The sequence below is a fragment of the Schistocerca piceifrons genome, chromosome 2, assembly GCF_021461385.2.
Source record: "Schistocerca piceifrons isolate TAMUIC-IGC-003096 chromosome 2, iqSchPice1.1, whole genome shotgun sequence".
Classification (NCBI taxonomy): Eukaryota; Metazoa; Arthropoda; class Insecta; order Orthoptera; family Acrididae; genus Schistocerca; species Schistocerca piceifrons.
In genome coordinates this window covers 180,001,824-180,016,288 of record NC_060139.1, presented here as the reverse complement: position 1 = coordinate 180,016,288, position 14,465 = coordinate 180,001,824, and the positions used below count along the sequence as shown (strand labels likewise).

Genomic DNA, 14,465 nt, shown 5'->3' with positions numbered 1-14,465 from the left:
ATGTTGATTTTATTGTTAACTGCCACTTGCACAATTCCTCGATGAGATGCTGTACAGCACCAGATATACACCTGGTGGTCAAAATTGGAACAAATTATTTTTAGCATAAATAGGTTCCACACTAAGGCATTAGCTTAGCTACTAAGTTTCACTGCCGCACAATAGTTACAGCCCACACCGAACCTCCATGATTAGCCACACTTTAACTATACCACTCAGTAGGTGTCATTTGTTGCAGTGTGTTTGTTTACTGACCACATGGTGAGGCTTGGTATTTTTAATAAATAGCGGCACATTTTTGTGACTAAAATTCCTATATAATCTTGTTATGCAGGTCAAATTAAATTTTGATAGTGACAAAAATTGCGCTGCTTGGTCTGCTGCTCCTAAATCTAGAATATTTTTCTCTCTTATACTGTAATTCGAGAAAATTTATTATGTTCAAACTGAGAATATGTTCGAGAATTCTGCAGCAAACTTTTCTCCAGTTGCTTGGGACTTTGCACTGGGTCAGAGATTTGCAATAAATGCAGGCTAAGTAAGGGCCAACACCGTAGAGCACTCTTTGTACAAGAGAATTGGGATTCTGTCTGGAACTGGAAACTTATTTGCTTTTAACTCTTATTGTTTCTCTACCCCAGGGATGCCTGTTTCCACGTCCTCCATATGAGAGTCTGTGCGAGGGTCAAACGGTGGTATGTTTGTATAATCCTCCACCGTGAACTATTTCTTAAATGCAAAATTTAAACTTCCCTTCTTCTATATTCTACTGCCACACCATACTTGTCAACAAGTGAAAGGATAGAAGCCTTAGACCCGCTTTGTGATTTTGCGTAGGACCAGAATTTTCTCAGGTTTGGTGAACATTATTTCTTTTTAAATTATAGTTCTTTTCTTACTGACCAAGGGGTGCAAGGTGCCTTCTTTACTTGATCTATCTCATGGTCAGGAGTACCAACAAGTGTGTTTCTCATCAATAGTGTCTCACTCAACTATAGAATATCTGGAATGGGGACAATAATTCAGTACATATTTATGAAATCCTGATGTTTAATACACTGCATATTTTACAGAAGACGATTTTGAGACAAATCACAGATATGACTTGGAACACAAATTTATTTACTATGCCATCAATTACTTGCAATCACATGACAACACAGTACAGACTGATTACTAGTTACTGGAAAAATTCAAAAGGCTATACCTTCATCACGACTGAACACAGACACACGATTTTACTACTCTCTTAAAGAGAAAAGTTTGAAATATGTACAGAGAAATATGACCTATCCAGAAATTCCATTTTCATGAAACCTTCTCAAGCAGCACTGGTGTAATGCTCTTGATGACTTCAGTAATGGTTCTTTCAAATCCTGGGAATGACACTTAATGGAGACATCTAAACTTTGTCCTTAATGAAAGTCAACAGTAAGATATCTCATGTTGTTGTTGTGGTCTTCAGTCCTGAGACTGGTTTGATGCAGCTCTCCATGCTACTCTATCCTGTACAAGATTCTTCATCTCCCAGTACCTACTGCAACCTACATCCTTCTGAATCTGCTTAGTGTATTGATCTCTTGGTCTCCCTCTACGATTTTTACCCTCCACGCTGGCCTCCAATGCTAAATTTTTGATCCCTTGATGCCTCAAAACATGTCCTACCAACCGATCCCTTCTTCTAGTCAAGTTGTGCCACAAACTTCTCTTCTCCCCAATCCCATTCAATACCTCCTCATTAGTTACGTGATCTACCCACCTTATCTTCAGCATTCTTCTGTAGCACCACATTTCGAAAGCTTCTATTCTCTTCTTGTCCAAACTGGTTATCGTCCATGTTTCACTTCCATACATGGCTACACTCCATACAAATACTTTCAGAAACGACTTCCTGACACTTAAATCTATACTCGATATTAACAAATTTCTCTTCTTCAGAAACGATTTCCTTGCCATTGCCAGTCTACATTTTATATTCTCTCTACTTTGACCATCATCAGTTATTTTACTCCCTAAATAGCAAAACTCCTTTACTACTTTAAGTGTCTCATTTCCTAATCTAATCCCCTCAGCATCACCCGATTTAATTTGACTACATTCCATTATCCTCATTTTGCATTTGTTGATGTTCATCTTATATCCTCCTTTGAAGACACTGTCCATTCCGTTCAACTGCTCTTCCAAGTCCTTTGCTGTCTCTGACAGAATTACAATGTCATCGGCGAACCTCAAAGTTTTTACTTCTTCTCCATGAATTTTAATACCTACTCCAAATTTTTCTTTTGTTTCCTTTACTGCTTGCTCAATATACAGATTGAGTAGCATCGGGGATAGGCTACAACCCTGTCTCACTCCCTTCCCAACCACTGCTTCCCTTTCATACCCCTCGACTCTTATAACTGCCATCTGGTTTCTGTACAAATTGTAAATAGCCTTTCACTCCCTGTATTTTACCCCTGCCACCTTCAGAATTTGAAAGAGAGCATTCCAGTTAACGTTGTCAAAAGCTTTCTCTAAGTCTACAAATGCTAGAAACGTAGGTTTGCCTTTTCTTAATCTTTCTTCTAAGATAAGTCGTAAGGTTAGTATTGCCTCATGTGTTCCAACATTTCTACGGAATCCAAACTGATCTTCCCCGAGGTCCACTTCTACCAGTTTTTCCATTCGTCTGTAAAGAATTCGCGTTAGTATTTTGCAGCTGTGACTTATTAAACTGATAGTTCGGTTATTTTCACATCTGTCAGCACCTGCTTTCTTTGGGATTGGAATTATTATATTCTTCTTGAAGTCTGAGGGTATTACGCCTGTCTCATACATCTTGCTCACCAGATGGTAGAGTTTTGTCAGGACTGGCTCTCCCAAGGCCATCAGTAGTTCTAATGGAATGTTGTCTACTCCCGGGGCCTTGTTTCGACTCAGGTCTTTCAGTGCTCTGTCAAACTCTTCACGCAGTATCTTATCTCCCATTTCATCTTCATATACATCCTCTTCCATTTACATAATATTATCCTCAAGTACATCGCCCTTGTATAAACCCTCTATATACTCCTTCCACCCTTCTGCCTTCCCTTCTTTGCTTAGAACTGGGTTGCCATCTGAGCTCTTGATATTCATACAAGTGGTTCTCTTTTCTCCAAAGGTCTCTTTAATTTTCCTGTAGGCAGCATCTATCTTACCCCTAGTGAGACAAGCCTCTACATCCTTACATTTGTCCTCTAGCCATCCCTGCTTAGCCATTTTGCACCTCCTGTCGATCTCATTTTTGAGACGTTTGTATTCTTTTTTGCCTGCTTCATTTACTGCATTTTTATATTTTCTCCTTTCATCAATTAAATTCAATATTTCTTCGCTTACCCAAGGATTTCTATTAGCCCTCGTCTTTTTACCTACTTGATCCTTCACTACTCCATCCCTCAGAGCTACCCATTCTTCTTCTACTGTATTTCTTTCCCCCATTCCTATCAATTGTTCCCTTATGCTCTCCCTGAAACTCTGTACAACCTCTGGTTCTTTCAGTTTATCCAGGTCCCATCTCCTTAAATTCCCGCCTTTTTGCAGTTTCTTCAGTTTCAATCTGCAGTTCATAACCAATAGATTGTGGTCAGAATCCACATCTGCCCCTGGAAATGTCTTACAATTTAAAACCTGGTTCCTAAATCTCTGTCTTACCATTATATAATCTATCTGATACCTTTTAGTATCTCCAGGATTCTTCCAGGTATACAACCTTCTTTCATGATATCTCATGATATCTCATACATACAGATATTTAAAGTTCACATTCGAAAGAGGAAGTGTCTGTGACAGCACATAATCGATCCATCAGCATGTCAAGTTTAGATTTAGCCACCAACAGATGCTTGTGTATACATACTGGAGGTACTGTACAGCAAAATTACTTTCAGCTTCTCCTCCTCTATTTGCAGTAGTGGCATTAACTAATGTTCCAACAGATATACATAGCCAATGCTGATAAAGTGTGTGAAAGCAGTGCAAACCCTCATTAGCCAAAACTTAATAAATAACAATTTCCAGACAGAACAATGTGCATAATGAGTTTTACAGGGAAATGAAGTACCATTTTATCCCTCATAACAGCTGAGAGGGAATGTTGTTCCAGGACTGACTACTTTAGCTGACTGTAATGAAACACTTAAATATTAGTGAACTGCCATTCTAAAATTAATGCTTTATTAGTATCAAATGTCCTTCTGGTTAAGAATTACTGTGATGTCTTCTTTCTACCAGACACACATCGTGGAGACACTGGGCTGAAGCTTCTATTATCTCAAAATTATAATTCTGAAAACACAGCTAAAAGGAAAGGAGTTCAGTAACTAATCACTTTCTACTGTGGCAACTACTCCTAATGGTTACAAAAAAATTGAAGTCACTTCAATCAGAATCATTTAATTAACAATGAGACAGAAAACTGTAAAACAAACAAATATAAACACAACAAGAAGCTGGATTGTGAGACACACAGTGACGACAAATACTATGACACTGAGATGTAAGTCCTAAATCAGGCCATTGGAAACATGCAAACCCTTGAGGAATACTTCCTACAGAATCAGATATAAAAGTGCAAATAATCGCCATAGTGCTCAACCAAAACAATATCAAGCTTACGAATAAATGTGTGTTTTGTTGTGTGCACATGTGACAATATGTAAGCTTACTTTAAAAATATTAACCGTATCAATATCTCCAACATTTGTGGTTATGATATTGAAGTAACTTCTTTGTGAGAAGTACCTGGATATTAATGTTCAATTCACTTTATCAGGGCTTCTGTATTTACAACAAAATACAAGCTCACTGTCAATTCGAAAACATTAATTCCAGGTTTCTTATTCGTATAACACAGTCTTATGTGACGATCCATTTCATCAATGACTGTGTACTGTTCACCAGCAATTACTGACACCGAAGGCACATTTCATCTAAGGAGATCAATTGTTAAGTGAATTCTGATGCTTTGTTTTCATGTAGTAGTCTGAAGTGCCAATTACTTTGTTCTCATATACTCTACCACCTTCGACAAAGGACACTCAGTCGCAAAATACTTTTTGATTATACCTTTGTTATCTTTAAAGTCCAAATATGAGCAACAATGTCATGTGGCTGTATTATGTCTCCAAACCTAGTTTAGTTGCTGCAATGGCAAAATCAAGACTTTTTAGAAATAATTTTGAATCATCAATACAACAGCATTATTTCAAGAATTCTATTGAGCGTGTTGTAGTAACAAAAACCACAGATAAACAATCCTTAAATATTTCTGCAGAGAATATGAGTATTTGAAGAAAGGAGTCTTCAGTTTGGGTTTGAAAACATTCCTATTGCCACTGACCACATGAAGTACTCGAGGACAGAGTGACACACACTTTTCTTAGTGGCAGGAATGATTGTGATCACTATAAACTCATCAGTTTTCTCTTCAGTACTTGCTGAATGAATGCATCTGTGATTTTCACAAATGCATGACACTAAATGATATATTACATGCAGTCAGTGAGAAATGACAAGATGTGCATATTTTTATGCTCCTAGTGGCACTTTAACTTGGATTTCAATTTTTGATCTCTTGGCAGCTCCTGTGCTCCCTCACTTCTGACCACCTCACATCCCATATTGCTTTGATTTAATTCCGTTAATTACATTCTTAGCTTCTATTACATTTCTTAAAACCTTACCTTATTGTCTGAATGAGATGCTTCTGACAGCAAGTATATATGATGATTGTAGTAGACTAGTTCAACAGTTTAATACTGAATTTTGTCGTGAACATCTAGCCCTTCATTAAGAAAATGGTGCGGATCTTTACATCTGGTCTGACTCTCCAAGTGCAAAACGAAATATCATGTGTGTCGGCCACCAAGCACTGAAGATGGCACATATCTTTAAATCTTAAAACAAATTACAATTTCACTACTTTTGATTTAAGATCCAAAGTAGATGAAAATTACAAGTTGCTAATAATTTAGTTATACAAGTATTAGGAACTTACTGGCTCCTGTCTTCTGTGCTTTTCCCTCTGCTTTTGTGGTGGTGCTCTTTTTCATTTCCTTTTCTGGGATGACTCCTACTTCTGTGAGAGGAATGGTGTGGGCTTCTGCAATCATCACCAAAATCATTTTTAATTGCAGCCAAATTAAAGTGTAGGTCTGAGAGTTGTGACAAATGTATTTGGAATGATAAACCACCAATACATTCAATTTTTTTTAGTTACTGCAACTTGTTTCTGTGCTTGTGTTCCAAGCATAAGTAGGAAATTTATTTTAAGTTTGCCACTATGATATTATTATATTTTGTATTTTTTGTATGTACCTACAGAAGTATAAATGGCATTCATCTGCACAAACCTATAATCGATTACATCAATGCACAGCAATATTAAGAAAGCACTTCTTAATCTTCAAGCAGGCGTGCTGAGGTATCGAGTACCCACTGCGGAATTACATAGTGCTGTGGTATAACACAGAGCCCTGTGATGTGGCAACTCTAGGCATTTGATCACTGTACCCTCCTTGCCCCTTTCCTCACCTCTACTCTCCTTCCTCGACTCTGAGCACTCAGTATCTCATTGTATCACAAGGAAAACATGGCAGTCCATATGTGGTGCACCAACTCATATTATACTTGTTTCTGACAATTTGGAAAGAGTGTGCAATTTTCACTTTATCTAAGTAAAGTATTGAACCATAAAAGTACCTTTTCACAACAGCATTTATTACAATTATCAAAAAATATGCAAGTATTTTTTTCGTACATTTTTGCAATGTAAGAGTTGTTAGCCAACAATTTTTTCTTTCTTGCCTATTTATTTTTACGTCCAAAGATTTTACAACATTTGAGGACATACCTGCATATCTTCAAGAGCCTGACAAAGCCAAGAGACTTTTTGAATTAGCTGAAAGTGAAGATGATCTGAGTAACAAAGAAGTTCATATTAGCGATCAAGACCATGAAACTAACTCCGAATAGCAGGGCGAAAGTAAGAGTGAGGAAGAAAGAAGTTCAGAAATTGAATTTTTCTTAGGAAAAGACAAACAATCAAAATGGAGTACAAAACTGGCCTCTAAAACAAGAACAATTAAGCAAAACATTATAAAAGTTTCACCCAGTCTCACAAGCTATTCAAACAATATTTCTATTGGAATAGATGTGTTTTTTTCAAGCTTTTTGAAATTGATATAATACTATCCCACAACAACAGATATACTGACAACCTTAGAACAAACTACAAATGTACAAGAGATTGTAAAGTTACAGATAAATGTGAAATTATGGCACTATTCGACATTTTATTTTTGACAGGCATAAAGAAAAAGAAAGGTCAACACGTAAATACAGAAGAACTTTGGGAGTCAAATGGTACAGTATGGATATCCCAAGAGCCACAACGGGCTATAAGAGATTTCTGTTTGTAATGCGTCATATGAGGTTAGATGACATTTCCACTCGAAATGAAAGGAGAAAACTTGACAAGTTAGCTACTGCCAGAAAGCTTTTACATTCCATTACAACCAACCTGAAAGGATCCTATAATACTACTGAATATGTGAGGACCGACGAAATGTTGATTGGACTTACAGGGCACTGCTCCTAGATCCAGTACACACTATCCAAACCCACCAAATATGGGATAAAAATATTGGCCATGTGTGACGCAAAGAATCTTTACATCAGTAATATTGAAGTATGTATGGGAAAGCAGCCAGATGGACCATTTCAAGTATCAAACAGACCAGTGGAAATTGTAAAAAAGGCTGACAAGCGACAAATAGGTACATACAAAAATGTCACCATTGACAACTAGTACACAAGGTGCCAGTTGGCAGAAGATATGTTAGAGGAAAAGTGACCATTCTAGGCACTCTTCGTAAGAACAAAAGGGAAATCCCACTTGCCTCTAAAAAAGTATCAAACTTTGGCTTTCAAGGTAATAAATCGTTTCTTATACTCAACAAAAAATAATCATTCAGTGATACTGCTGTCCACAATGCATGGTACGGATGATACTGACCTCCAAACAGGAAAACCAACCATCATTATTGATTACAATCGCACTAAAGGAGGAGTGGATACTATGGACAAATTGATAGCAGGATACTATGTTTCTCGAATTACAGGGAGAAGGCCTCTGATCTTATTTTATACTATGCTAATTTTAGCTGGAATAAATTGCCAAATTTTGCATTCACTTTTCAAACCAGAAGGAACAATCAACATTTTTTGAAGACTTTAGTGTTTGCACTGATGAATGGACACTTGAAAAATACACCGAAAATCATATCACTACCAACCAATATTCCTAAATTTCTAAGAAGGAAAGTCCCTTCAGATGTCATTCACACCAGTGCAGTCAGAGAAGAGGAAGAAGGGCATTGCCCTGTGTGTGGAAGGGAAAAAAAAAACAACTCCATAATGAAAGTTTGTGTGAAGTGCAATAGGTTTACTTGACACGCACATCAGATTACAGACCCTAGGTGTGTTACATGTCATCAAGAGGAGACCGACTGAATCATCATTTATTATTTTTGTGCAACTGATTTATTTTCGGTACACTATATTTCTAAAGAGTTAACAAAAAATAATTGAAATTAAAATGTATAGCTATCTTTATATTACTAGTTGATTGTCATATATGAATTAAATAATTTATTTTCTCACTCTTTTACATAATTTCTTCATTCAGGTACTGATTAAAGCTTTTGAAACAAATGTACAAAAATATTACTGCAAAATATAAAATATTTAACAATTCCTAAAGAAATTATAACTGATCATAGGCGGTGGGGTACTGAATACCTCACGTGCCTACTCAAGAAAAAACAGCATGCCCGCTTAAGGTTAAACACACTTTTGGCTATTCATGGACAAAATATACAAATATCACAAACAAAATAATGAACAGATTCCACAACATGACGCCAAAGATTTTTTTTCTTTGAAATCAACGTGTGTTAGCGTAAAGGGATATTGTGGGCTCATGGTAAAGATGGAGAAGTAATCATGGTCCAAGAGAAAGGATTATATTGACATATCCAAGCAGGTTGTATATGAAAACAACCTCTTAAGGAACAATTTTTTTCATCACAGCTAAATGGCACGGAAAATGACCACAGAGCAGAACTATTCAAATATTAAAACACCGTGGTTCTACGGTAGCAATGCTTGTAGCAACTATTTCCTTCTGCCACCAGTATGTTGCTGTTTCTTGTCATTATGTTATCCCAGTTTACCATGTAGGTTTTCATCACGTATCAGCCATCAAAACTTGCATTTCTGCCCCTTGTTTACCTTCTGATCACTGCTTTCCAATGCTTTATTGAAGCAATCCAAACAAATTCTCAGCTACTACTACTACTCTGATGGAATATTCTAAAATAGACACAACCTGGAGAATTCAGTCATAATCTTACAAAGTCAAGTACCAATGAAATTTCCAGATCTCTCTGAGGATTAGGTGACATTCTTAATACCTGGACACAATGGTTTTATCAACACCTTTTCTCCTAATTATGGTAGTCCAAATTGAAGTGACTCACAGTTTACAGAAGTTGGCATTCCTTGTCCTGTACTAGTTTAAACTCCACATAAGAGAATCTTTGTTAACAAGTGACCAACATTATTGATGAAAGGAACACAGAGAGAAAACTGAATGGAAGCTCGTCACATAATGATAACACAAATATTAAAACAAAGGAGCCACGGAAGTCATGTATCTAGAAGGCAAAAAATATTTACAGATAAGAGTCTACTTGCAGCAAAAACATTTAAGGACAAATCAGAAAACACACTTGACACAACTATGACAAAAGGCAACATGAAAACAATTTTCTTTGACACCTATTTTCCATTAAAAGATTACTTAGCAAAAAACATATTTCCAGAAAATTTATGACATTTGGCTACAATAGAACAATTTATCAATTTGCTACTGGTTTCAGTCACTGACCATCATCTGGCACAAAAAATTGGCTACGGGAAGTCACATGTGAATCATGTTGAACCACATAATTGCATTAACTGTCAGTTTCATAAGTAATAATATAGAAGGACATTCCTTTTCACACATCAGCAGCCTTCTTCATGAACACACAACAGGGAACAGTTTCCTGATGTGCAGAAAGCATTGTTCTTTTACATTATTACTTACAACAATGATAGTTAATGTGATTTCATGGTTCAACACAATTGAAATAAGACCTGCAGTAGCCAATTTTTCATGCAAGATGATGGTCAGTGACCAAAACTGGTAGCAAATTAATAAATTGTTCTAATGAACCTAAGAGTCATGAATTTCCTGAAATACATGTTCACTGCTGACAGCTGCCCAAAGGAAACATTCAAAAAACAGACTACACTATAACAGGCCACAGCAAAAATGTATCGAATGTTTTTTATTCCAGTCTTTGATCACAATATCAATTCTTTTGGCGATGACCGGTTTCAGTCAGTAATGACCATCCTCAGATCTTTTCTACACCATTTCCTAAAGTGATAAGGCTGTAATGGCATCGTCAAAACATATAAATATACTCAGCACAGCATCGTCACATAGATCTAAAATAAGATGTAGAGTAGGCCATATCCATGCGACGATGCTGTGCTGAGTAAATTTATATGTTTTGACGATGCCATTACGGCCTTATCACTTTAGGACATGGTGTAGAAAAGATCTGAGGATGATCATTACTGACTGAAACCGGTCAACGTCAAAAGAACTGATATTGTGATCAAAGACTGGCATAAAAAACATTTGACAGTATTGGGTCACTGTTCATATACACGACTATGTTGCAGCTGGTGCAAAAATATATATTAATCAAGGAAAGTAACAGCCCAGCCATTGAATTTCACTGCAGACAATACTAAAGATTGTACTCATGCATTATACCAACACTCAAACCTCTGACAGTCATATCGATACCAAACATTGTATACTGACAGAGTATCAACCGAAACTCAGATATAATTTATGCTATGTGCTGCTGTCCAGGAGATAGCACATAAATGGTAAGTAATAAGTAGCACCTGACCTGAAGCATACAGGAAAAGCATAACAGTGAGTGTCTATAGTGTAGTGCTCCCATAGGGAAGTTAACATAGCATTAGTTAATCATGTGAAGGATCCCAGGTTTGAGCCCTGGTCATGCCACTACATGTGAAACTGTTATATGGGACATCATGTTCTGACATTTACAATCACTGATCAGATTTTACAGCAATGTTCTACTGGCAGTCTGCTTTTACTTCGTTTATTTGAAAGAAGCAAACCTATAGTGTAAATTTTTAGTTTCATAGAATAACCACAAACAATCTGAACAAAATAATAAAGAAACAGTTGTATCACACACGTGGAATTAATTTATTATTATTATTATCATTATTATTATTATTATTATTATCATTATTATTATTATTATTCTTTTTTTCTTTTCTCAGACGTTATGTCTGGTCAAAAATGGAAAGTGACGCGGACCTTGATCAAGCGTGACTTCCTTTTAACTGTGCAGTATATGTTATATTGCATTTAGGAACTTTCGGGTAATTGAACATGTATCAATAATTATGGATTTCTGTAGTTGTATATATAAGTTTGGATGTAGCTGTATTGCATTGATGTACTGGTGGATATTGTGTGGTATGGCTCCTCTAGTTGATAGTATAATTGGTATAATGTTAACTTTATCCTGATGCCACATGTCCTCGACTTCGTCAGCCAGTTGGATGTATTTTTCAATTTTTTCTCCTGTTTTCTTTTGTATATTTGTTGTATTGGGTATGGATATTTCGATTAGTTGTGTTAATTTCTTCTTCTTACTGATGAGTATGATGTCAGGTTTGTTATGTGGTGGTGTTTTATCTGTTATACTGGTTCTGTTCCAGTATAATTTGTATTCATCATCCTCCAGTACATTTTGTGGTGCATACTTGTATGTGGGAACGTGTTGTTTTATAAGTTTATGTTGTAAGGCAAGCTGTTGATATATTATTTTTGCTACATTGTCATGTCTTCTGGGGTATTCTGTATTTGCTAGTATGTACATCCGCTTGTGACGTGATCTACTGTTTCTATTTGTTGTTTGCAAAGTCTGCATTTATCTGTTGTGGTATTGGGATCTTTAATAATATGCTTGCTGTAATATCTGGTGTTTATTGTTTGAACCTGTATTGCAATCATGAATCCTTCCATCTCACTGTATATATTGCCTTTTCTTAGCCATGTGTTGGATGCGTCTTGATCGATGTGTGGCTGTGTTAGATGATACGGGTGCTTGCCATGTAGTGTTTTCTTTTTCCAATTTACTTTCTTCGTATCTGTTGATGTTATGTGATCTAAAGGGTTGTAGAAGTGGTTATGAAATTGCAGTGGTGTAGCCGATGTATTTATATGAGTGATTGCTTTGTGTATTTTGCTAGTTTCTGCTCGTTCTATAAAGAATTTTCTTAAATTGTCTACCTGTCCATAATGTAGGTTTTTTATGTCGATAAATCCCCTTCCTCCTTCCTTTCTGCTTAATGTGAATCTTTCTGTTGCTGAATGTATGTGATGTATTCTATATTTGTGGCATTGTGATCGTGTAAGTGTATTGAGTGCTTCTAGGTCTGTGTTACTCCATTTCACTACTCCAAATGAGTAGGTCAATATTGGTATAGCATAAGTATTTATAGCTTTTGTCTTGTTTCTTGCTGTCAATTCTGTTTTCAGTATTTTTGTTAGTCTTTGTCTATATTTTTCTTTAAGTTCTTCTTTAATATTTGTATTATCTATTCCTATTTTTTGTCTGTATCCTAGATATTTATAGGCATCTGTTTTTTCCATCGCTTCTATGCAGTCGCTGTGGTTATCCAATATGTAATCTTCTTGTTTAGTGTGTTTTCCCTTGACTATGCTATTTTTCTTACATTTGTCTGTTCCAAAAGCCATATTTATATCATTGCTGAATACTTCTGTTATCTTTAGCAATTGGTTGAGTTGTTGATTTGTTGCTGCCAGTAGTTTTAGATCATCCATGTATAGCAAATGTGTGATTTTGTGTGGGTATGTTCCAGTAATATTGTATCCATAATTTGTATTATTTAGCATGTTGGATAGTGGGTTCAGAGCAAGACAGAACCAGGAAGGACTTAATGAGTCTCCTTGGTATATTCCACGCTTAATGTGTATTGGCTGTGATGTGATATTATTTGAATTTGTTTGGATATTAAGTGTGGTTTTCCAATTTTTCATTACTATGTTTAGGAACTGTATCAATTTAGGATCTACTTTGTATATTTCCAATATTTGTAGTAACCATGAGTGGGGTACACTGTCAAAAGCTTTTTGGTAATCAATGTATGCCTGGTGTAGCGACCTTTGTTTAGTTTTAGCTTGATATGTCACCTCTGCATCTATTATCAGTTGCTCTTTACATCCTCGTGCTCCTTTGCAACAGCCTTTTTGTTCTTCATTTATAATTTTGTTCTGTGTTGTATGTGTCATTAATTTCTATGTAATGACTGAAGTCAATATTTTGTATATTGTCGGTAGGCATGTTATGGGGCGATATTTAGCTGGGTTTGCTGTGTCTGCTTGATCTTTAGGTTTCAGATAAGTTATTCCATGTGTAAGTGTATCAGGGAATGTGTATGGGTCTGCAATGTAACTGTTAAATAATTTATATCTAAAAACACAGATGATGTGACTTACCGAACGAAAGTGCTGGCAGGTCGATAGACACACAAACAAACACAAACATACACATGAAATTCAAGCTTTCGCAACAAACTGTTGCCTCATCAGGAAAGATGGAAGGAGAGGGAAAGACGAAAGGATGTGGGTTTTAAGGGAGAGGGTAAGGAGTCATTCCAATCCCGTGAGCGGAAAGACTTACCTTAGGGGGAAAGAAGGGGTATACACACACACACACACACACACACACACACACACACACACACACACACACACACACACACAAAATGTCTGCTTGTGTCTGTGTATGTGCTGATGGATGTGTGCACGTGCGCGCGAGTGTATACCCCTTCTTTCCCCCTAAGGTAAGTCTTTCCGCTCCCGGGATTGGAATGACTCCTTACCCTCTCCTTTAAAACCCACATCCTTTCGTCTTTCCCTCTTTCCTGATGAGGCAACAGTTTGTTGCGAAAGCTTGAATTTCATGTGTATGTTTGTGTGTCTATCGACCTGCCAGCACTTTCGTTCGGTAAGTCACATCATCTGTGTTTTTAGATATATTTTTCCCACGTGGAATGTTTCCCTCTATTATATTCATATCGTTAATGTTAAATAATTTAGTTAGATGTGAATGTGTTGAGGTGAACTTCTTTAGCCAGAAATTTGCTATTTTATCTTTTCCAGGGGCTTTCCAATTGTGAGTAGAATTAATTGCTTGGGTGACTTCATGTTGCAAAATTATCACTTCAGGCATTTGTGGTATCATCTTGTATGTCTC

At 36.5% G+C, this 14,465-nt stretch overlaps 1 protein-coding gene across 1 annotated transcript in view; it reads right to left on the bottom strand.

The window, feature by feature from the left end:
• LOC124776222 (luc7-like protein 3) overlaps positions 1-14,465 on the bottom strand; it is a 148,204-nt gene that overhangs the window by 74,067 nt on the left and 59,672 nt on the right. Inside the window, exon 6 of the mRNA XM_047251077.1 lies at positions 6,014-6,118. Coding sequence (XP_047107033.1) covers positions 6,014-6,118 — 105 coding nt within the window. The remainder of the gene's footprint in view (positions 1-6,013; positions 6,119-14,465) is intronic.